General features: G+C 43.7%; 1 protein-coding gene across 2 annotated transcripts in view; it reads left to right on the forward strand.

The window, feature by feature from the left end:
* The window catches only part of LOC102497482 (catenin delta-2), a 445,613-nt gene that overhangs the window by 157,524 nt on the left and 262,814 nt on the right, over positions 1 to 25,275 (forward strand). For both annotated transcript variants that reach the window (XM_014585846.1, XM_014585847.1), the window contains exon 4: positions 4,364 to 4,496. In XM_014585846.1, the coding sequence (XP_014441332.1) occupies positions 4,364 to 4,496 (133 nt within the window). The remainder of the gene's footprint in view (positions 1 to 4,363; positions 4,497 to 25,275) is intronic.

Here is a 25,275-nt window from a genome sequence, read left to right on the forward strand (position 1 = left end):
GCGCGCACGCGCGTGTGTGAAGAGAGAGTGAATTCTAGCCAAAATGAGCAATACAGGTTATCTACTCCAGCTCTCCAGCTGTTTCTCTGGATTATATCTCCATGGTCAGCCCAAATAACCTCTCATCTAGGTAAAAGAATAGCATTCTAGAACAAGGGACAGGTGTAAATCATTCCCCCTGACATTCTGTTGGAGGGTGTTACTTCGGCATCTCTTTTGTGAGATAGAGGAGAGAAGTTGAGTGCATTAGAATCTCTCCAAGGGTGTAACCTGCATCCCTCAGAATCAGCTGGAGTAAGGTATCTGGGGCCACAGTCAGCTCCACCCTGCTCCTGGAAGGCAGCTGTAAACTGAGGGGCAATTCACTCATTTTGAGCACTCTAACTTTTTTCCTTGGTTCATGAATGGATCCATAATGATTATTTGTATTTATGTAATACTACTCAAATACTAACTTACTTTTGCCTTCTATCTTATTCTGCTTCATGATTTCAACTCTTTCTCCTTCAGTCCCTTTCATTCAGTCTCAGGAAGCCCCTTCACATGAATATGAATGTCTCACCTTCATTTCATCCTCAGGGTTCTTTACTAGGTCAGCTGACAATTGGGTGTGCACTGGGGGACTTTAGATATCCTTCCGTGCTGCAGGAAAGCCCTTGACCTCCTGGGGATGATGGAAGGAGGCAGGAGACAGTAAATAATAATAAAGACAACAGAGGAGAACCCCACATAGCCATCAGTATTGTGGATTAATAGGACAAAGGGATGACTAGAGTGTGGGGCTTCCTTGACTAGAAGCTTCAGCAAAGCTGCCTTGGAATCTTTGGAGCTGAGACCTAGTCAAGACAAGAGAGAGCCCCCTCCAACATTACAGGACAGGATAACTGTCTTGCCGAGGCAGTAGCTGAACAAGGAGGCCAGTGAGAGAAGCCTCAGACATGTGCACAGAGTCACAGGGTTGAAGAGCAGGATAATATCTCAGGGCAGTGGGAAGACACTTGGAGATTCAAGACATAGAGTTATAAGATCTGATGAATGCACAGAGAAGACTGCTCAGGTTGGCAGGTGTGAAGAATGACTCAGCACATGTGCGTGTACATGCATGTGTACGCATGTGTGTGGGTGCGTGTGCTGGGCATCGTAGGAATTGGTAAGAATGACAACAACCCTTGCCTTTCCTAGAGTCACCAGTAGAATTGTGGAAACACTGTCCCTGCCTAGAGCTTCCTTCACTCATTCCTCCGTGCTTTCATTTATGTAGTGTCCATTGTGTGCCAGGGAATGTTGTATGTGCTGAATAACAAATGTGACCAAAAGAGCTGAAGCCCTGGGATCACAGAACTTACCACAGGGCGGAAGGACAGATGGTAATCTCTCATGGCCCACAGCATAACTGCACTGTTGCCTCGCACTGCCTGGATCAGGGTTGGCCAGCAGTTTCCTTAAAAATTCATGGAAAGTCCACGGCCCCAAGTTTGAAGGAGTCCAGACAGCAGGAACAGAGACGGGAGGGGGCAGTGCTAGTGCATAGAGCCTGGGAAAGCAGGATGACACGGGCAGGAATGGGCAGATCCAGCAAGGCCATGGGAACAGGAACATCCTGGTCTTTCTTCTGAGGACAGTGGGAGCCACGGAAGGGCTAGGAGGGGATAGTGGCACCATCAGATCTGTATGTCTGCATGGTGAGATGACTTAAGTGGGAGGTAACTGGCATGATCAGAAGCAAAAGGCCTGGGGGGCCTTACTGGAGATGGAAGAAGGGCAGTTTGGAATTCCAGAGGTTTTTTTTTTATTGGGGGCGGGGGGCAGTGGTAGCGGTGTTGGTGTCTGGCAACAGCCTTTCTTTTGACCTGAGAGTCAGGAGCTTGGTTAGGCTAGAAATTCTTTGGAATGTCCATCTGTCCCATCTGAGTTCTGTGTGTGTGTGTGTGTGTGTGTGTGTGTGTGTGTGTGCATGGATGTGCACATGCACGTGTGTATGTTCATGCACTTGTGCACAACCCCTAAGATAGTTCCCCAAGAGCACTTGTTCAAAAGGCTCTCTTCCTTTATGCCGCATAAGCCATTGCCTAATAGAGCAATTACCGTCTGGTTAATTAAATAGATTGAAACGAATTCTTTACTAATCACTTTCCAAAAGCATGGGCTTACTTGAATTCATCATAGCCATCTAGTGTCTTTACATGACAGTTCTAATTTTGATTTGCAGGTATTCTGTAGATCTATTTAATTTGTCTAAGGAATGGAATTCTAGAGGGCTACTCTTAAAAGAAGGTCTGTGCCAGCTCAAGGTTGTAGAAGTGATTTAGAAACAAGCAACAAAAGAAAATAAATTAGAAAGGAAAATAGACTTCCTGTTTTTTAATTCGTAATTGTTTTCTATTGTGATTACATAGCTAAGAAGATTTCAATAGTTTCTTTTCTTTTCCATAGAAACGATCTCATTTCCACGGTATCCTATTCTGCAGTGTCTTCTGTAAAGGAAGCACCAACACATTTGAGGTTTGCTTGACAACCTCGACCAGTTGTGATAAAGGACAGATGAAGAGAATAGGTTAGACTCTATGAGGAAACTTGTAACCTTTGTCTGTTCCTTCTCTGTCCCATTTTTTATGACTCTGCTTCCCAGATGACAGGACTGACCTGACATCAATAGAATGCTGCTTCACGAGAAGCAGAGAGTGGATGCTGCAAGGCTGTCTCATTTCTCTTCTAGACTACCCTTTGGATAAATAGTACCCTTTTGTGGCTGGTGGGGTCAAGTTTTTATCTGAGGTCTCAGAGGTTGCTTTTTTTATTTCTCTGTTAAAAATTGGCTCCCTGCTACGGAAGTGGAATCCATACGGCTGGTCCTGTTATTGCCCCATGGTCTAACTGATGGAGCTGAGTGATTTTATGGAAGAATAGTTATTTACATCATGGTACAGTCAAGCTTCTGTCTTATAATGAACTTAAATATTTTAGCACATATTGCTTAAGATTAAGTAGACAACCAGCTTCTTGGAATACATAAAAAGATATAAAAAGGAGGATACAGGAAAAGAATGTACAGTGCATACAATTTATTAACATTCTATGCATACGCTGAGCTCCTTAAATAAATAATTCCCTTTTATGAAGTCTTTTAATTTCTAAGAACTCTCCAGAGAATCGTTTAGAGACTATGTCTATTTTTAAAGAAGAGATTGTGATAAGAGCAACAATATTAAAAGTAACCATGATAACATCATCACTTGCTCTCTCATTTTGACTGGACCTGTCGAGTTATATATTCTCCCGTCTGAGAATGTGGCTAAATGCTGTACCTGGAACAGACTGTTGAAATAATATATTAGAAATATATAGAAAATTAGGAAAACCTCTACACATTATCATTTTAAGCCCAAGTGGAAAATATGTACAATAATAAAATCATGTGCTATTTTAAGTTTTTAATAATGTTTATGAGCATGTAAGTTTATTTGATATGTTTAAAGTTATTTATGGATATAATCAACACATATAAGTGCATATATATGTGTGTGTGTGTGTGTGTGTGTGTGTGTGTGTGTGTATGCATGTATATGCTTTAAGTCTTTTTACTCAAGGAAATCTTTTCCCAGCTTCTTGGAATACATAAAAAGATATAAAAAGGAGGATACAGGAAAAGAATGTACAGTGCATACAATTTATTAACATTCTATGCATACGCTGAGCTCCTTAAATAAATAATTCCCTTTTATGAAGTCTTTTAATTGCTACGAACTCTCCAGAGAATCGTTTAGAGACTATGTCTATTTTTAAAGAAGAGATTGTGATAAGAGCAACAATATTAAAAGTAACAATGATAACATCATCACTTGCTCTCTCATTTTGACTGGACCTGTCGAGTTATATATTCTCCCGTCTGAGAATGTGGCTAAATGCTGTACCTGGAACAGACTGTTGAAATAATATATTAGAAATATATAGAAAATTAGGAAAACCTCTACACATTATCATTTTAAGCCCAAGTGGAAAATATGTACAATAATAAAATCATGTGCTATTTTAAGTTTTTAATAATGTTTATGAGCATGTAAGTTTATTTGATATGTTTAAAGTTATTTATGGATATAATCAACACATATAAGTGCATATATATGTGTGTGTGTGTGTGTGTGTGTGTGTGTGTGTGTATGCATGTATATGCTTTAAGGCTATTTACTCAAGGAAATCTTTTCAAAATCCTCTTTTAAGCGGGTCCATGGATAAGAACACCAGAGCCATCATTTGAGAAGTATTCCCTTGTAGACTGTGAAGTGTGTTTCATAAAAGAGTTCACTGAATATGGACAGTGTAGCAGGACTTCTCTCTCATGTCCTTTCGTCTTCCTTTTGTCCAGAGAGTTTGGCTGGAGAGACCCAGAGCTGCCTGAAGTAATTCAGATGTTGCAACATCAGTTTCCTTCGGTCCAGTCTAATGCTGCAGCCTATTTACAGCACCTCTGTTTTGGAGACAATAAAATTAAAGCTGAGGTAAGTGCTCCTGGGTGAAGGATTTACTAGCACTTAGAATTTTTAGAGTAGCGTTGAAGGGGAAAAGAAATGTGAAAACTAAAGTTATGTTTTCAAAACGTAGATCTCTATTTAAGACTGAAACATAGCACTTTTAATCTAATTTATTGGCATGCCTATGCATTTGTTTTGATATTTAAATACTGAAGAATAGAGGACCAATGATACATGCTGGTCTCAGCAGAAGCTGGGGTGGCAAGTGCTGTACTTGGGTGGGATTTGTCTTCCTCTTTCCACTGACAGTGCCGGGAATCAACTCTCCCCCTACATCTTAGACAAAGCATCCGTTTTGTCCTCAAATTACAACAAAATGACCATAGTCAGTATATGCCCCTGGCCTGTCTCTCCTTGAAAACTCATTGATCAGATGGAGACTTTGGACCATAAACTGACTTTGTGTTATTACCAAGTATTTTGAGCCATTTACTAAGGTGGCAGTAGATATGGTATGGATATATGTGTCCCATTAAAGAGGCTATCATCTGTATTTATTGAAGGCAATTGTTAACATGCCCTGTGCTAGAATTTTTGGAATATTTGGAAGTGCATACCATGTGTTGTGTGATATTTCTGGAAAATCGCAGTGGTCACCTCTGCTAACTCTGATTTTTTTAGATAAGAGACCAACACTTGCATGCAAGTCACTGAGCAATCAAATTTTTAAAAGAGATTTTATAAACTGTAGTGACTCATCTTCATAGCATGTATGCGATTTTGAGGATGAGTCTAAATTAGTTTAAGAGTGGAAAAAGGAGAATTGAGGATATAATTGCAATTCATTATAGATTTTGCTTGCTTCCATTAGGATGTAGATGGCCTGGCAGGTTTTCTTTCTATACTCTTCTCCTGAGGCTACAAAGCATTTGGTCTGTACTCCTTCTTATCAGAAAAGTCTTATTCTTTGAGAAATGAATATAGAGCAGTGGTTCTCAACCCTGAGGGACAGTTGGCATCTGGAGACATTTTGGTTGTTGTAGCTAGAGAGGGTCATGGTGCCACTGAGATCTAGAGGGTAGTCTATCCTATGAGACACAGGGCAATGTGAATTACTGAGCCCAAATGTGAGTAGTACCGAAGTTTAGATATAAAAGAATATTGTCTATCTAAAATAAATTCCAAACACACCAAAAAATGCCAACTACTGAAATGACCTAAACACGCATTAAAGTTATATGGCTTCTCTCCCGAAGGAGTGTTAGCTTAGTCATTCCCTATGTTTAATGGAGAACAAAATAGTCATGTGAAAATCCTTATTAGGAGATTAGGGGATTAGATTATCACTTTGAAGTTTTCTCTAAAGGTCATGAAAGCATTTTCCCCTAATGTTGACATGAAGTTGATTCAGAAGTTTTGTGGTGTACCTCAGATAGTGGAATGGACACCATCCCAAACTGGCTTCTGATGCTAAGGCTGCTGACACCCCTCATCCACCAAGATGGTGTGAAAGGCATCTGCTTGCATGATGAGGTCTTCCAGGGCGAGCAGTGTGGCTCTCAAGCACATCCAGAAATGGCTCGAGAGCTTCAGGAAGGGAGACTGGCCTGGGCTATGTATGGTGGTTAGGGCTTGGGTTCTCACAGGTGGACAGGGCCTTATGTGGTTAGAACCTCTTGCTGGTTCAAAGGGGGAAGCTTTCCTATCAGTTTGCTCAGATGTCGGGCAGAGGGGCAGAGGGAGGGCTGAGGCTTGATGGCTGTCAGAATTCAACATCAGAAAATGGGATCAGACTGTATTACCAGGAGTTACTCTGTAAGGCGGTTCGGAATTACGGCTCAGGGAAGTGAGTCTGCTGTTACAACCGACTGTAAGCAGGCTCCACAGACTAACCTTGAGGCTTCCCAGTAGTGATGCCCCCTGGTGGCCAGCTCTAGACTCACTTGTGGCCAGGTAGAGTTACCCATCATGCACTGTCGTAGACGGAGGCTATGCAACAAAGGACCAACAAGCACATATGTCATGTCAGACAGATAGAGCTGTAATGCCCAGTATCCTGCTCTGCAGCTCTGTCACCTGGAATAAACTGACTGTCCTCTGCAGCCTCTTGTCTTATCTTTAAACTAGAGATACTAATGCCTTCATTGTAGAATCTTGTAAGGAAGAAATGACTTAACGTATGCAACTGCTTAATAGTAAAATAATAGGTTGCCGGAAAAGTCATGACATATTTTTCTGTTTTTCTATGCAAAAATGTGACATGAGTTTCCCATCAACCCAGTATTCATTCACCCACATTCTTTTTGTCAAGAGATATTGTTAAGACTCCAAAGCCACCGTTTTATTTTATGCAAGTGTCTGTATGTTGAATGTTTATGTTCATATTTCGCTGTGGGTGCTCTCCAGGTTGTCTATATCACCTCTCGCTGTCTGGAGCTTCCTGCAGCTGCTGACACAAGAGCACTGGTTCATGTTATCCATGGCATGCCTGCTCCTTTGAAGGTTTCTCTAAAAGTTCCAGATACTACCAAGGCCTTGATATGTCCCCCTGGCACCTCCGAGGCTGGGATGAGAAGGAAGGGAAGGAGGCGTGGGACTAAGGGCATGCCCTGCTAGTAAAGTAACAAAATGAGCTCAGCCTTAGTTACGTGTCAGCAAGAGGAACAGGAAAAGTGCAGGCAAAATGGAGAGTGAGAAGCTGTTTCCCTTTTCTCTCCCTTTCAATCACAGACAGGCATGCATGTGCACACACACACTCACACACACACGGACAGAGGTGTAAACTTGGGTAAGAATTCTACCCCAGTCTATTTCGTTCTCTTGTCCTAACTTGGGGCCCAAACTATTAGCAATTGGTTCTCCCTTTGTGATGGATGGCTGCCTGTCATGTTTTCATATACAAGTATTGATTTTTATAATTACCTATTGTCCAAATACTAATCTTGCAAGCACTAGCCTTTCTAAATTTACTCAATCTCCCCGCCTTTCCATTGCATTTTATTGAATCGATTTAGCCCTTCAGTCTACATTTTATTATCGGTATTGACTTTGGGCACACAACAGATAGGCCAGTGAGCAAAAGACAAAATTAAATCTCCTCTATGTGGAGGGTCATAAATCATGTCTCTCATTCCTTATTACAGTGCCCTGTATGGTTTTCATATAATGATGCAACGAAATTCAGTTTAGTTCAAAATGATTCTGGATCTTGTAAGTGCAGAGTTGAGAATTCACTTCCATAAAGCATAAGACAAATGCCCAATCCCTAACTCTTCCTACTGTTCTAGTGAACTGGGATTTGAGACCAGCTCCTGGTCTCCTGGCCAACAGTGAGGTAGAACTGAGGGGAGAGGACGGAATGGGCCTCCTCCAGTGATGATGGCAGAGTTTTCATCCCACTGGGTGCTTGGATCCGGGGAGGACATTTGGTTATAAATACTTAGAAGATGAATGAGTGTCCAAAAATTGAGATAAGAGGACATGACCTAGGCAGTAGTTCAGAGCCAGTGATATAAGATCAGAAGAAAAGCAATTGAAGAAATATTAAAAAGCATTGGGAGAGGTGAATGGGTAAGGAGAGAGTCTGAACTATTGTGGCAAACACGCTACGTTTGTGTGGTTCCTTTGCTATCTGATATTTTGAGTCTTCCTGCTTTACGGAGCAAGGCACGACTAGCATGGATGGGTGTCAGTAATATCTTATCTATGCCTGCCATCTGTAATGTCTTCTAAATTGATGGGAATGTATAATAAATTGAGCTTTAGATAGAGGAACCCTAGCCATGGAAGCTTGCTCAGGTGTATGGACCATATGCACCTTTAAGAGGTGCCTACATGTGGATAACTTTGGAGTATTTTTCATAAATCCCTTTATTGTTTCTGAGAATTCCTCCACAGTTAAGAATATTAAGAGAACCATTCCCATGGTCTGGTGATTAAGGAAGCTACATGGCCAACTGCAGTTTGAATTCCAGTCCCTTCAAGCAGCTAAAAAAGTACAGCAGACATGTGTGCATGCCTCAGTTCCCAAAGGGAGAGAGAAATAGAGAAGAGATCATGGCATGACCACACCCCACTGGGGACTGCTTTCTTCCTCTCTGTCTCCCTCTCTCTCTGTCTGTCTGTCACTCTGCCTCTCCCTGGTGAACATATGCACCCCTTGGCAATTAAAAATATGTTTCAAAGAAGAATAGCAAGAATATCCCTTTTTATTTTATTTATGCAATTATTTATTTTGAAGAGTGGTTTTTGCAATAGGGCATGTGTGCTTGCCAGAGAGACAGAGAAACAGAGAGACAGAAAGTGAAAAATTACCCCCCCAGGGGGATGGCCATGCCACAGTACCTTTTTCTTCATTCCTTTGCAGGATTTTGGGCACATACCCAGACACACCTGGAGTGAGTTCTAAATCACCAGGGCCAGTACTCGAACCGTGGTCGACTGTGTGGGAGTCCAGCGATGTAACCATTTCTCCATCGGCTGGTCCCAAGAGTATTCCTTTTTGAAAGGATTTCAGTTTACATCTGTGCTTCCTCCTGCATTTCTGCAATTTTTTCTTTTGCCCACACTAGATGAGGAACACAGGCAGCACCCCGTATTCACACCTGGCCAACCGGACATACATAGGAACCTGTGAATACATGTGTATGCCACATGGTGGCGTCCGTATTCCCATATTCCTGAGAATCTGTCCCCTAGACATTAAAATGTATTTGCACATTTTCCAGTGACAAAAAGAGATTCTTGTTTTGTTTTGCTATAGGACATGTGCACTTGTGGGGTAGGGGATGGGAAATCATCCCCCCAGGGAGGGATGGTCACACCCAGATCCCTTCTCCATTATCCTCCCAGAGTTTTCAGCATGCTGACTTATGTACCATGCGTGTTTTTCAAGCCACCAGATCCAGGACTCAAACTGTGTAGTTAGCCCTGTGGGCTCCGACTACCTTAACACCATGCTGCCTGGCTGGCCATTATTTTGAAAGTTTTCATTTTTAAATATTTTATGTTATTCTAAATTAATATATCAGTTGCATTTAATTAAAATGTACATTAATTTACTAAAATTTAAAATGCTTAAATAATTTGAAAAGATATTTCCTGGGAACCAGCAGTTAGCATAATGGCTATGTCACCGGACTCCCATGTAGTTGACCGCAGTTCGCATCTCAGACCCGGTGGCTTTAAACTCACGCCAGCGTGTGTGCTTGCGTGCCCAAGATCCTGAGAAGAGAATGGAAGAGAAGGGATTGTGGTGTGGCCATCCCCCTTGGGGAGTGATTTCTCGCTTTCTGTCTCTGTGTCTCTCTCTGTCTGTCTGGTGAGTGCACACGCCCTGTGGCAAAAACCTCTTTAAACAAAAGACCATTCTCTTAAACACCACGCCTTTTTCTAGAAACTAGAACTTTATCATGTGACATTCCTTTATGAGAAGGATTGCTTTGTATCACTTTCTTTGGGACAGAAAAGGTCAGTGACCACCACTGTTGAAGATTTAATCTGGAACCTTGACTTGATAACTTTTTGTATGAAAAATTAGCCTCAACTACCAAATATGCCACTGAAATATTCGAAGATCTTGCATAATAAACTCATGCACTTCCAAGGCAGGGACCATTGCTCCAGGACACCAATACTGATTTGATTCTACTAAGTCCATAAAGCATTTTTAAGATTTTTTTTAGAATTACTTATTTAATTTTATTTATTATTATCATTGTTTATTTTTGTTTGTTTGTTGTTGTTGTTGTTGTTGTTTTTAATTTGGTGTAGGGCGTGTGTGTTCACCAGAGAGACAGAGGAAGAGGGAAAGTGGGAAAGCAAGCTGCCAGGTCCAGAACTCACACTGAGGTCAGTATGTAGGACTTTGTTGCTTTAACCACCATGCCACCTGTTGGCCCACATTTTAGTTTCTTTAAAGAAATGTAATTTCTGGGGCCAGCAGATGGCAGAGGGGTTACATCACTGAAGTGCCACATGGTTGACCATGGTTTGAGTCCTGGACCCGGCAGCTTGAAACTCACACAGGGAGTGTGTGTGTGTATGCGCGTGTGTGTATGTGCGCATGTGCCCAGGATCCCAGGATCCCGGGAAGAGAGTGGAGAAGAGATTACAGCATGGCTATTCCCCCTGGGGGGTGATTTTTCACTTTCCCTCTCACTGTCTCTCTCTAGCAAGTATATACACCCTAAGGCAAAAACCTCTGAAAAGAAAAAATGGAATTTTCAGTTCTAGTAGGCTAAAGGGGTTTGTTGATAGCCTGCTTTGTGTCGGCGGGGGAAGCAATGCTGATGGTACGTGCCTCTGCCGCCTCCTGGACAGGCCGTGTGGTCAGGATGTGATGGCACCAGGTTAGCATGGTAGAGAGGTCAACCCGCAGGCCGGGGGAGTGCCTCCAGATGCTGCAGCCCCGCTGTGTGGAGACACAAAATGCTAGCCACTCTCTGCAGTGAATTTTAACTTAGAAGTTGCCAGAAAAAAATATGATCTATGGCATATCCGTTTGAACTGATGGAAGAGGACTCAGATGTAAGCATGTCAGAACTTTAGTGTTTTCTGTTAGTGTGTGCCTATTCACATAGTTTCTATATATTTGTATTAATTATACTAATGGTTTTTCCAAACTGGCATTGTATTTTTAAACCAGAACATAGAAATTGATTTCTGTGTATAAAATTATGCATACCTTTACCCTCCCCATAATTTTCACTTTATGCAGGCCAATTTAGAACATTTTATATGTTAAAAAATGGAGACTTGTTCCTGTCTACCACACTGAAAGTGCTTCATAATTTCTCTTTTATTCTTGGTTCTTTCTGCCTCATATAGTTCAAGAGAAGGTGCTGTCCATCTTTTCAGTTGATTACCTTTGAATCATTTCTTCTCATTTCTTCATCATAAGTTGTCCACAGTTTTTGAAAAAGCGCTTGTATTTAGTTGGTAGGTAGCAGTAGACAGTAACCATTGAGTTCATCGCAAGCACTGTGGAACCAAGCTGCCTGCCCCTGACCTGCCCTGCTCAACTGCTTGCCCACTGTGTGTCTTCGGCCATGTTGCTTTGCCTCTCTGAGCTGCAGTCTCCCAGACTGGGAAATGGCTTGGAGACTTCTGATTGCTGCAGAGAAAACACATGGAAACTTCCAGCACAGAGCACATGGTGATGGCATGTGAACAATTTTGTTAGTATATGCTGCAAAGATAAATTAGGGAAATCTCTTCCTAACCGGTCAATAGAAAAGCAGTCTCATAGTCTGTAGACAGAATATGTATACCGATTCTGCTTTCCTTGGATTGATAGCGTTCACATTTTGAGACCTGTTATCGTCAGTAGAAAGCAAGCATTATGTGTGGCTCTCTGCTACTTGTATATAGGCAATACATTGAACCACTGCCTTTAGGAAGTTAGCATCGAAGAATCATTTCTACATGCCAACATAAAAGAACATGTGGACTTTGCTTTTTGGTCTTGGCAATCCAGCATTAAACAAAATAGACTAGGGCTAGCTTCAAAGTGTGATGCTACACACTGTGAAATGGGAACCAGATCTCACACGGCCCTGTTTGAATCCTGGTCGCAGAAATTTGGAAAACATGCCACACCTGTGTGTGGACATGCCCCAGATCACTAAAGGATGGAAATATGGAGGAACAAAGATAGTGACATGGCCACACCCATGTGGAGGGAAGGGGGTGTCCTTTCTCTCTCTCTCAAGCATTGTGCCCTCCAGCAATAAAAATACAATAAAGAATTAAGGAAATCGACCCAATGAGTCAAGCAAATACAGACCTAAACCTATCATATCCCAGATGGTGGTACTTGACATGAAGAAAATAAACACAATTAACGAGGTAGAGAATGAGGAGTGGGGGGCAGAGATAGTGCAGCTGCTATTCTACGTTTATGTCAGGTGGTCAGGAAAGTCATTTCTGGGGAGCAGCTCTGACAAGAAGCATTGGAACACATCCCAAAGGCAGTCAAAGAGAAAACCATCAAGTTTGTCTCTGAAGAGGAGTATTTCCTGCAAAAGCAAATGAACAAGAAGGGCAGGGTTATGCTTGTTTGTGCCCAGGAGTGTGTTAGCTTTCTGGGGCTGCAGTAACTAAGTACCACAGCAGGGAGGCATAAAACAGCAGAAACTTACTGCCTTGTCATGGTTCTGGAGGATAGAAGTCAAAGTTCTGATACTTAAGCTATCAGCAAAAGTATACCCCCTGGGAGTTTCTGAGTAGAATTATTCCTTGCCCCTTTGTAGTGTCTGTTGGTGGCTGCCAATCCTTGGCATTCCTTGGCTTGTAGATGTGTTGATCTGGTCTCTGCCTTTGACTTCACATGGCATTCTCTCTGTGTGTCTATCTGTATCTCTTCTCTTGGTGTAAAGACATCAGTCATACTGGATGAGGGTCTACCCTATGATGTTCTCTTAACGTTACATTGTAAAGATCCTATTTCCAAATATGTTCACAATCACAAATGCTGGGGGTTAGGATTTCAATGAATCTTTTCAAGGTATAATATTCAACCCATAATAAAGAGTAACAAAGAATAACTAGCTAGAACCTAGAGTAACTAGCTAGAACCTAGTGAGTGAGGAGGCAAGGGATAGAAGGTGAAATCAGAGAGGTGAGTGCCCCATGGTTGGATCACACGAACCAGGTAGGCTAACATCTTCTTATCAGAGGAGAAAAGGCAGGGTGTGCTTTTCGGCAGGCTGGTTTGGGAAGTAAGACATATTAAGAAAGAATGCTTAGAAAGATCTTGGGATCCATTAAGTGGTCAAAGGCCAGGATGGCTGGTGGTATGTAAGAAGATGAAGCAAACACGCTAAGGGAGCAGGCGAGTAACTAAATGAAATGGGTAGAATTATCCAGAAAAATGTGAAAGGGCGAGCCAAAAGAGCCCAGTAAAAGAAGCCAGGTACCCACAGGTGGCCTAGTATAGGGATTCCTAAGTGAGAACTCGTAATAAGGAACAGTGGCATGCTAGACCTGAAGGAGGTGTGGGTGATTGCTGAGAGGACATGGAAGCTGTTACTAGTTCAGGTTCTTGGTGTAAAGAAGAAAGACTCAGCCACAAGAGACTCTCAGTAAGTGGGAGACGTTGGAGGGAGTTTGATGGAGAAACCTCCAGAAACACTGTGGAAAGCCAGAGTCCAGGAGCCCCGAGGCTGCTGAGGTGAGCAGGAGGAGGTTCTCCTTTGAGGCTGGCAACCAGAAAAGTGATGGTGAGTGGGCATATGTAGCCCGCAGGAAGCAGGAGGGTGACAGTGACAGGTTAGGTCAGCATAAGGAATGAAAGGAAGCCAGTGACTTTACCAAAGTCTCTGTGGTTTTCTGTGAGACCTGTTTTCAGAGAGATAGATGATCTTGTGTTTAAATGCCACTAGAGCAGGAGGAGGAAGAGTGAAGCATGTGATAAGAGCTGGAGGACTAGGTCTCAGTGGAGGAGTTGGCTCAGGGAGAAGGTAAAGCCTCTTAGGAACTACAGCTTTTATAAACGCAAGAGTGAGGTGATGTGTGAGCCCCAGGGAGCACCACTGCAGTGAGAGAATAACACATAAAGAATGAGGAAGATGGCCTGATAAATATATTTTTTTTATTTTCATAAAGGATTGGTCCTTCACAGGTGACGGAGGATGGAAGAAGCAGAATCAAGAGTTATTGGGCAGGGGCTTCAAGCAGAAAGTGTCATGAGTGAACCTCAGTGAAGGAATTAATAAGGAGGAATATTGTACAGGCTGGGACAGGATAACAACTAAAGAGGACAAATGTGAGTCATGGGAATGCATCTCAACTGGACAGCCATGTTCCTGAGGTGTGGGTGGGTAAGTCAGAAAAACAGACTTTTCAGTAGGGGGAAAGAAGCCCTCGGGAAATGCCAAATTATGGCCAAGTGGCATCATTTATCTAAATGTGATGGACAAAGATGAGATGGCCCAGTTGCCTGAGGCCTGGTGGCACCCACCATTCCCTGTCATAGACATCAGATTTTCCCTTACACCTGTCTGCCCTTTGTGGTTCTTCTCTCTCCTCCTTTTCTTCCTGAACCTGAGCTGAACATAGCACTCTTTAGACAGAGCCTTGACCTGGCCTTGGCAATTTTCCTCTCTGCCAAAGTCCTCTTCTCCCGGAGTCAGGGAAGACTGCGATGAGTCAAAGCAACGTCTGAATCTGGGTCATGACCTGGGACGATGATGCAGCAGGTGCTTTCCCTCCATCTTTGAAGTGTCTGTGCTGGATGTGTTACATTTCACTTGAGGTTCTTTTAACTTCATTTCTTCGTTGAATCAAATTTCCCTTCTGTGTTAATGGGTCTTTTTTCTTCTTTTTTTAATCAGTCCACCTCTGAAATGGCTTCACATCTTCCTAACAATGAGCAAAATAAACAAAAACAAGTCCATTCATGTTTACACCAGGTGGAGGACCTGGCTCCGACCTAGAGATGTTGCATTTTTTCCTGTGCATTTCTAAAAGAGATCTCCTATATCATCGTTTAGAAGACTTACACCTGAAAAACTGGAGACCTGTCCCAGCTTTATATTCCTCTTCAGCTGGCATCCAGCCTTTCTTTCCTTTGTCTTCAGGAGAGGCAGCAGAGTACCTGGGCCCTGCCCTCGTGGTAACACTGTGCTTCTTGCTGCTGTGCACGCACCACCTTTGGGCATCACTTCCAAGTGAAAAATCCTCTAATCACTAAGCCATGGAAAAGGCAGCATTTTGATTTCTCGCTTACAAACACACTCAAGGATTCCCTGCCACACAGAACTAGAGAGATCAGTGCTGGGAAGCTCCGCAGCATGTGATGCCCAGGCTTTGATTACGGTGCACGTTTCTGTCTGATTTCACGGCTGCCCTGTGCTGCCCTGCATTTCTGCAATCTCTGTGTCAGTAATTTGCCTTAAGTGGATGATCTCCGACTCGCCCATTTTGAGTCTTTGATCACGTGTCCCACTTCCACCATGCTATTATTCATTTCATTCTAGGTCTTAAGACACTTGACCTGTTGGCACTCCAAATGTGGACTGTCCCTGTGGCCTGGGCCCCCGTGTGCCTGGTGGAGCCAGGCATGGAGAGCAGACCCTCTCCCTGACTTGAGCAAGAGCCTTAATTGACGTATTTTAAGTTAATGCAAATTTGTGGCTTGGAAACTTTTCAGTCTTTCAGAATTAGGTTCTAATGGCAAGAAATGTGACTTTCTACCCAAACTATCCCCCATGGATATTTTGTCACTTCTCTATTAGTTGCATTTCACCATTATAAATGCATCTTCAATGAGTGTTTCAAGAAAGGCTATAGGGGGAACCAGCAGTTAGTGTAATGACTATGTCACTGGACTCCCACGAAGTCGACCGCGGTTCGCATCCCGGACCCGGTGGCTTAAAACTCATGCTGGGCGCATGTGCATGCATGCCCAAGATCCCGAGAGGAGAATGGAGGAGAAGGGATTGCGGCGTGACTATCCCCCCTGGGCGGTGATTTGTCGCTTTCTGTCTCTATGTCTCTGTCTGTCTGGCGAGCGCACACGCCCTATAATGAAAACCTCTCAAAAAAAAAAAAAAAGAAAGGCTATATATAGGTAATCATTATATGGAGACTATTATGGTTTGGTAACCCCAGTGCACTTTTTAACCAAACTTGAGATGAAAGTGAAAAAGAAAAAAAAGTATATTTTGCTAAGAGTTCTTCAATATTCAAATTGCTCTTTGGCACTTACAATTCTTCTTAATTAATTTGCCTCTTGCATAACAAGTAAAACATTGAGTAGACATAAACTCTTTTGTTACGTGTATTTAATTATATGTATGGAATGATTTCACTATTTCTTGTGGATCCATACAGAGTATTTTCAGTTTCCAAAAATTATTTGAAAGAAAGAAACTTGACTGAAGTTCAGTTTCCCTGGAAACAATGATATGTAAGAAGACCAGGCTCTCAGGTCAGCTCACAAAATCTTTGCGAAAGCCGAAATGTCCCTGAACTCTAGCAGAGAATGAAATTATAGCAGAAGGTGAATAGGATTATAATAACCAAACTCTGTGTATTCACAGGGACTGGCAAAGCGTGTTCCAGTAGGAATCCTGGGAACACACCCCGGCACTTCACTGCATAGATGGGAATGTTCCCGCTTCCTTATGGGCTGTAGAGGTGGAGTGGGGACCTTCCCTGTGAGCGTGATGAAAGAATCTGGTGTCTGGGGCAGACACTCCAGGAAAATAGAGACCAGTGAGAAAGAGCAGGTGCCATTATGGGGAGGGTTGGGTGAGCTTTAGGACCCCATATGTGGACTAAATGATAGAAGGGAATAAAGGTCAAAAACTAGGGACCAACAGTTGGCGTAATGAGTGTGTTGCTGGATTCCCACGTAATTGACCACAGTTCGAGTCCCAGACCCAGTGGCTTAAACTCACGCCGGGCATGTGTGCGTGCATGCCCAAGATCCCAAGAGGAGAATGGAGGAGGGATTGTGATGTGGCCATCTCCCCTGGGAGGTGATTTCTTGCTTTCTATCCCTCTGTCTCTCCCCTTTCTGGCGAGCACATGCATCCTAAAGCTAAAACCTCTCCAAGAGAAAGAAAGAAAGAAAGAAAGAGAGGGAGGAAGGAAGGAAGGAAGGAAGGAAGGAAGGAAGGAAGGAAGGAAGGAAGGAAAGAAAAAGAAAAGAATGAAAAAAGAAAGTCAAAAACTAGATTCCAGGGAATTGGAAAATAAAATATGAGACGTAGAAGCTCCTTCCTGTCTGCCTTACCTGTAAATTCCATGGAAACTTTTCAGACCTCATTGATGCCTGGTGCTCCCTTTGTGTAATTTTGCTTTGACTACTGTTCTTTCTGTTGACACCACTGAGAGCTTTTAAGCTACTTCCTTTCATTCCTGTCCACTAGGAAAGAAAACATCTCCCAGCTGTTCCCTGTTCTTTATATGTAATTCAAACCACTCTCAATTTTGGTATTTAATGTAGTTTTTTTACCATCTTCACAGGTGATAGAGAAAAATACCAGAAATAAAACTTTCCTCTTGTAAATATCATCCTGTTTTTCTCTTATATCTTGAAGACACAGATGACACACTGAAAGGTGGTCATTGGTACAGTTGAGCAGAAAGCTTTCCTTAGGTTGTCTTTCAGAATTCTTCTTTCAAGATGGTGCTGTCTGGGGGCTCCTGGTGAAAAACAGGGTGGCATTGGGGAGGTGAGGTAAGAACTGGATCTTCTCCTGATGGGCTGGAATAACTCTACCCTGTTAAATACTGAAGGGAACAGCAGATGATGTAATGGTTACGTCGCTAAACTCCCATGTAGTACACCACAGTTCACATCCAGGATCCAGTGGCCTAAACTCACACCAGGGCGCATGTGCGTGCGTGCCCAAGAGGAGAATGGAGGGGAAGGGATTGCAGCAGTCCCATGCCCCCGGGGGGTGATTTCTTGCTTTCTGTCTCTCTGTCTCTCTGGACAGTGCACACACTCTATAGCAAAAATCTCTCTCAAGGTAAAAAAAATATTAAAATTGGATGGCAGAAAAAATAAATCTTAGCAGACACGCTGGCCTGTGCTGAGTCATTTCCCTCAGTGTCCATGTATTAGTATAATGTGTCTGAGTTCATGTGGCACTCACTGTTTCTTCTTTTTGCTGATAAGCTCTGGAGTTCTTTTCCCCTCTTCCAGTTATTTCTGTGGTCACCAGAAAACATCACTGCTCAAAAAATATGCCCGGCTGCCTCCCCTGGGGAACACATGTCCCCTTGCTCTTGCTGCTTAGTGGCTGCACCAAGAAGAGTCTGATGCCCTTGGGAGGGAGCATCATTCCAACCGCTCCCTCTATCCCAGGCTGCCAAGCACTTCTGATATCCACTTCACTGTGTCCCACCAAGCTGTGCCACCCTGACCAGACCTCATTGCCCCACGTAACGGGTACCACCTCCTCCTTGCATTGACCGTCACTTCTGCCACTCACATGATAGTTTTTTCAGGCCAGACCAGGTATCCCTGTTCATCCCTGGTATAGTGGTCTGTTTTCAAAGCAGAACAAAGCAAAAGTCCCAGCAGGTACTGTCTGTTTTCATTTCCAGCCTCCACATGTTCCCATGTGTGGTCAAGACTCCAGGAGAATGGATCCAGGGGCTAAATACTCTAAATACTGTGGTATATCCCAAACTACCCCCCTTCTCGGCCACAAAGGCTTTGCCACTGGATCCAGCTGGCCAGCTCCTGATTCTCTTGCTTCCTCCTGCAAACGAATTTCTAAAATCTATCCCGCAAAGCTTGTCTGTCCCAAAGATGTCTAAGGAAGAGTTGTTGCACCATTTAGACTCAAACCCTGTGCAGTGACCTGACGTCACAGAAAAACTTGACCACCCACACTGAAGGACATGCATCACATTTAGTGAGTGGTGTTTGTTTCCAAGCTCACCAGCCTTCCAGTCCTTTGTGGGGACACCCAGCTCCTGGTAGCATCAACCATGCAGACAAGTGTCCAAGGCAGGACTGAAACACAGGCCAGATTCTGTTAAGATGGTTAGGGGCAAGCATAGGGATGTTAAGAAGGATGGAGACGCTTCTTCAATGTTGTCATGGTGACCATGACGTTCTTGGCTTGAGATCACAATGTTACAGCTGTGAAACAGAAAGAGCTATGTCAGTGAAATATGTCCATCACCCCTCAATTCTGGGTGATTTGCAACATTATACTATGTAGTATTAAAATCCAAAGAAAAGGGTCCCTTCCACTGGCTCTTATCATACAAGCAGAGATGTGTGAAGCTTTTAACGAGGATGTAAAATCTAACATATACAAAATATGAAACCAAAACATGGGATGCAGAGAGAGCAAAGATATGGCAGTCACTTGCTTCTGGAGAGAATGTTCTCTTCAAAGAGGAATCTGCCCTCTTTTTTGCTTTGTCTGCATGTGAAGGTCCTGGGTCTGTGTCTCAGCACCTCCCAGAGCAGGCCAGACACAGTGCACACACCCCTGATCTGGGAGGGCAGAGACTAATGGTGGGTCAAATGAAGACCGTCAGTGGGTGCCTTTCTGTCTGTCTCTCTTTCTCATAGAATTCAAGTAAATGAATAAAGGTAAAAAACCAGGGCCAGCATGTGGCATGGGGGTTAAGACAGTGGACTCCCACACGGCCAAGCACAGTTTGAGTTCCGGACATGGTAGCTTGAAAATCACACCAGACGTGTGTTGCATGTACGTCCAAAATTCCAAGAGGAAAATGGCAGAGAAGGGATTGTGGTGTGGCCATCCCCTCAAGGAGTGATATCTCACTTTACCTCTCTCTGTCTCTCTCTCTCTGATGAGCACACATGCCCTATGGCCAAATCCTAAAATTAAAAAATTAAGGGAACCAACAGTTGGCGTAGTGGCTATGTCGCTGGACTCCCACGTGGTCGACCGTGGTTCGCGTCCCGGACCCGGTGGCTTGAAACTCACGCCGGGCGCATGTGCGTGCGTGCCCAGGATCCTGAAAGGAGAATGGAGGAGAGGGGATTGTGGCGTGACCATCCCCTCTGGGGGTTGATTTCTCGCTTTCTGTCTCTATGTCTCTCTGTCTGTCTGGCGAGCGCACGCGCCCTATAGCGAAAAATCTCTCTCAAAAAAATTAAATAAAACGTCTGTGGTTAAATTGGACCCACCAATGAAATCCAGAATAGCCTCCCATGCCAAGTTTCTTGACTTTTTCACAGCAGCATGTCCCTTTTGCTATGTAAGTAGCAGACTCCTTTTATGGAATAAGATGTGCACATCTTTGAGAGAAGAGAATTACTCAGCCTATTATAAAAGTCCTTGCCCACTGATAAGAAAACTTAAGTATCTTGGAAGAAAAAAATCAGAATTGGGGTTCTTCCCTCCTATGCAAAATTCTAAAAACTTTGAAGTATTGATTTGTAACTTCACTGAGGTGGAAAAATACCCTGGTGTGGTTCAGAATGATGAAACACAGCCACATGGGGATAAAACTTTGATTCCGTTTATCCAGTAGCAGAAGGAATGGGTAGAGAAGGGAGGATTCATGGAGTCAGAAGGTTGAGGAGGAGCAGCAGGGAGGGCTTGGTGAGTCTCCTGTCACTGGCAACAAGTTTTCTTTTTTGGTTTTTTTTTCTGGTTTTGTTTTTATTGTTTTGTGGTGAGTCTCCTGTCACTGGCAACAAGTTTTGTGTTTTGTTTTTTTTTTTCTGTTTTTTTTTTTTTTATTGTTTTGCCCATAGGGCACTTACACTCACCAGGGAGAAAGAAAGACACAATGAGAAGGAAAGTAAATAAAATATTGTCCCCAGAGGGGATGGCCACACCACAATCTCTTCTCCTCGGATTTTGGGCATACACACACACACACACACACACACAAACACACACACACACACACACGTGTCAGGGATGATTTTCAAGGTACCAGGTTTGGAGCTAGAGCCACAGGTGTTCAGCCATGTGAGAGTCCAACATTTTAACCACCTGGTGGCCCTTCCCAGCAAGAGATTTAAGGCTACATGCTGAGGCCAGGAGGGACACCATCATTCTGGGCTTAATCATGATCTCTACCTGGTCATTGTACAGAAGAATTCGAGAGAGCTGTCTGGAAACAGTCTCTTTCCACATCCAGCTGGTTCATACACACTGCGTGTGCCAGCCATAGTCAGTTTACATGAGAGGGGGTGGGTGTGGAGCAGTGGTGGCATGTGCCAGCTGCGATTGCGCAAGAACCCCATGGCCAGCCCAAACCCAGTAATCCCAAAACAAAATCACGAAGGATTCCCAGAGAGGTGCCAGCAGAATCTGCATTAGCAAAGGAGGTAGTAGAGATCGTCCTCCTCGCTCCCAACACTTCTCTATACAAATGATTTATTTGTCCAAAGCAGTCAGCTTTTCTGGGTGGACTATAGATTACTCAGGTCTAAATAAAGTGAGATTCCCTATGGCCTTGACAGTATCCAATAAAGTTCAGGCTGAAAGGAAGCTCAGTAGGCACTGGGGGTTTACAGTGCTGTCATTCATCTGGAACCTTCGTGTTTTTATAATCCCAGTTTCTGACTGAAAGCCAATCTCAATTTGCTTTATCCTGAGAGACCATACTATTTATTTAACAGTTCTCACACAAGGATATGCTATTTCCCTTCCTGGTAGAGGGACACCAGTTTACTCACATTAAAAGATAGGCTGATACTGAACTAGTTATTGAACTAACAAAAAGAGGGCTGACGGAGAAATAGAGAAATGGAGGAAAAGCATTGTGGCAGGAAAACACCCCATGCGGGCTGGGGGGTCTCTCTCTCTTACAAGTATTATGCCTTCTGGCAATGAAAAAGAAGAAAAATAAAATGAGGGATGGTTTCGTAGCACACTACTTAAGCTCTGTGCTTTGGGAACTGGATCCCACATGGATGACCACAGTTTGAATCCTGGCACTTAGCATCTTGAAAAACACACCAGATGTGTGTACGTGTATGCCCACTATCCCAATGGGAAGGAGAAAGGGATGAAAAGGACTGCACCCTAACCACACTCCACGGGGGCTGGGGATTGCGCGCTCGCTCACTTCCTCTCCCTCTCTCCTTCTTGATCTTTCTGTGTCGCACCTGCACCACACAAATGCACATACCTCAGGACAAGCAGTTGGTGTAATGGCTATGTTGCTGGACTCCCATGAGGTCGACTGTGGTTCAAGTCCCAAACCCGGTGGCTTAAACTCACGCTGGGCACATGTGCATGTGTGCCCAAGATCCCGAGAGGATAATGTAGGAGAAGGTATTGCAGCGTGGCCATCCCCTGGGGGGTGATCTTTCCCTTTCTGTCCCTCTGTCCCTCTCTGTCTTTCTGGTGAGTGCCCACGCCCTATAGCAAAAACCTCTCCAGAAAAACAAACAAACAAACAAACAAAAAATGCGCATACCCTCTACCAATGAAAAAGAACAATGAACAAAGAAAAAGAAAGTAGACTAAGTACTGCTTTTTCTTAAGATGTATTTGTTAAATTTTATCCTTGTAGTCCTTCCATGAGATGAGACAAAAAGACAGAGAGAGAATCACTCCCAACAGGCTGCCCATCCATGGCCCGCCCCCAGCCTCGGGCAGCCAGATCACAGGCGCGTGTGCACGCCCATTGTGCAGAGACCCCAGGTTGCAAGTTGGAGACCTTCCTTCGTGGATCTAGTTGCATTTCTTCTGTGCCACTGCCTGGCCCTGGTGCATCCTTTTGCAGACTCAGATACTGAGATTACTGTGGCCATCCTAGACTTACACTTGGCTGTGCGATTACTTGGCCATGTCCTGCCAACACACTTCAGCTAGCAGATGACAGACAGGCCCTGGGGGTTAGAGCAGGAGGACAGTTGAGTGGTCAGGACTGCGGAGCAGCACCTTGGGCATCAGAATGAGTGGGCACAGCAGTCCTCTGCCGTCTACCCGTGAGCTGGTTGGCAACGGCCCTGTTGGCCAGGGAATCTTGGGGTGCATTGCTTGACCATAGATCATCTACCTATGTGTGGGCCCTCCGGTGGCATTGTAACAAATTACCACAAACCTAGTGGCTGCTGTGGCTTGAATGTGTCCCCACCAAATTCATATGTTAAGATTTGGGGGTAAAATGGAGAGGTAAGACACTTGGGGGACACAGATAAGGTTTGTTATCTGTTGACGAGGATGTGTATAGTATTCCCAACTGGGCTGGACTGAGGTGTATGTCAAGCTAGATGAAGTCTCTTCACAAACTAAATGCTGTATAGTGATTTAACGTATGAATGATCATTACAAAATTAATTAAATAAAAGGAAAAAAGACAATAAAAAAAGATTAGTGTAGAAACTTAATCCAATTACAGATTAGGAGATGGGACCCTTGGGAGGTAGTTAGGATGCAGGTTATCAGGTGGGGCCCCGGGGCTGACTCCTGGTGGGTTTATAAAGAGAGAGGATGAGACAGAGACGTGGTTCAGGCACAGGTGCACATGCTGTGCTCACGCTCCGTTTGCTCTGTGCTGCCCTCTGCTGCTTCAGGACCAGCAGGTGCTCTCTAGAGGTGGCTCCTTGCCTTTGGACCACAAAACTGTGCACTAAATCACCTTCATTTTTTAATAAATCATCCAGACACAAATATTGTTATTAAGCAACAGACAGTGGATTAAAATGATGGCTTAATATAACATAATTGTTCTGGAGTTCAGAAGTCAAAAGCTGGTCTCTCTGGGCTAAAATCCAGGTGTTGGCACCGTCGTCCTTTCTAGAGGCTGTAGGGTAGACTGCATTCTGGCCTCGCAGCCCCGAGAGGCTGCCCACCTTCCTCAGCTCACAGCCCCTTTGATCTTCAGAAGTCACAGCGTCTGGCTGAGTCTTCCTCACAGTCTCTTCTTTCTCATGCTGACTCTTCTGCCTCTCTCTTCCACACTTTTCCACTCCTTTTATGAGCAAGAAAAGAGAGGGAGCGAGAAAGGGCAGGGGGAGAGAGCAGTGTTTCGGAATTTGTGGTCCGTGATTTGTTGTATTCGAATGTTCTGCTGCAGCCTCCCATTAGCTAGGGTTACAGGTCTACACAACCACTTTTGTGCATTCAGGCTGGCCCAGGAACTGAACCTGGGCCTCCCAGTCAGCCTTTAGCCTCCCCAGCGGTAGTGCTGCCCTGTGACTGGATTCCTCTTCACACTTAAAGGAACTCTGATTGTGTTAGGCCCACCCAGATAACCAAGGCTCAACCCTAGTTTAAGTCATCCAGTTAGCCGACTTCATTCCAATTTCACCCGCAGCCTTAATTCCCCATTGCCATGTCATGTACATATTCACAGGGTCTAGGAATGAGGACAGGGGCACCTTATGGGGTGTAGTGGGGACATTATTCCACTCGCCACAATCTATTACAGCGGGGACAATTTTCTCAGACCACAGAAGCCCCAAGGAGCTGCACGTCTGAATGAGAATACAGCATTGCCTTCTGCTCTAAGAGCTGTCTTCCTTCAGAGAAGGTTCTGGATTCTTTCCCACTCACACACCATTGTTCACTCACACACCACTGTTCACATGCATGACCAGTACATGTGTTGTGTGCCTCGAATCTAGACAGGCTGGAGAAGTGGAGAAGGGACTGTGGCCTGGCCACACCCACCGGAGGTGCTTTCTCTCTTCCTGCTTCTCGGCATCTCTCTGGCAAGTACACACACCTTCTAGCAATTAAAAAAGAAAGAAAAAATGCTTTCAAAAATTACAATGTAAGTCACAAGTTCCTTAATTTCACCATTCACATTTTCCATGTTCCCATCCCTGTAAGCTTAGCCATATTAATAAAAACCTCACAATTTTTCACATAAGCTCAGAGTTTCCAAAACTGATGTTTTCCCCTGGTTGCTAGTCTTCCAGGCTCTAGATTTAATTTTTCTGCAACGAACACCCTAAGAAATGAATCAATAGATGATAATTTGTTTTGCAATTTAAATTTTTCCATTTTCGTGTCTTAAACCCTGGAGAGTGACAGCAGGATGTGACGATTTTGAATTATGAATAATCTCCCTTATTGTTTCAACTTTTATCTGTCTCTTTACCATTTAACCCAAGTTCCTCTAATGGAAATTGGATATTCAGCCAGAGGCCCGAGTGCTACACTATTTCACATGTCTTTATGTATTTTTGCATTAAGGAAAACAAGACATCTGCATATCTATAATTAGCTAATGTATTCAGCATTGGCTCCTATAAACAAGATGCAGGTGTACATGATGCATTTTATATGTGGTGTTGGATTTTACTTGTGAGAAAAATTGCTCTCACTTCATAAAAAGAAGATAAAGTTATAAGAAAAGCATTTTAAAATGTGAAAAATATTTCCCA

The sequence above is a fragment of the Tupaia chinensis genome, unplaced genomic scaffold, assembly GCF_000334495.1.
Source record: "Tupaia chinensis unplaced genomic scaffold, TupChi_1.0 Scaffold000096_1, whole genome shotgun sequence".
In the NCBI taxonomy this organism is placed as follows: domain Eukaryota; kingdom Metazoa; phylum Chordata; class Mammalia; order Scandentia; family Tupaiidae; genus Tupaia; species Tupaia belangeri.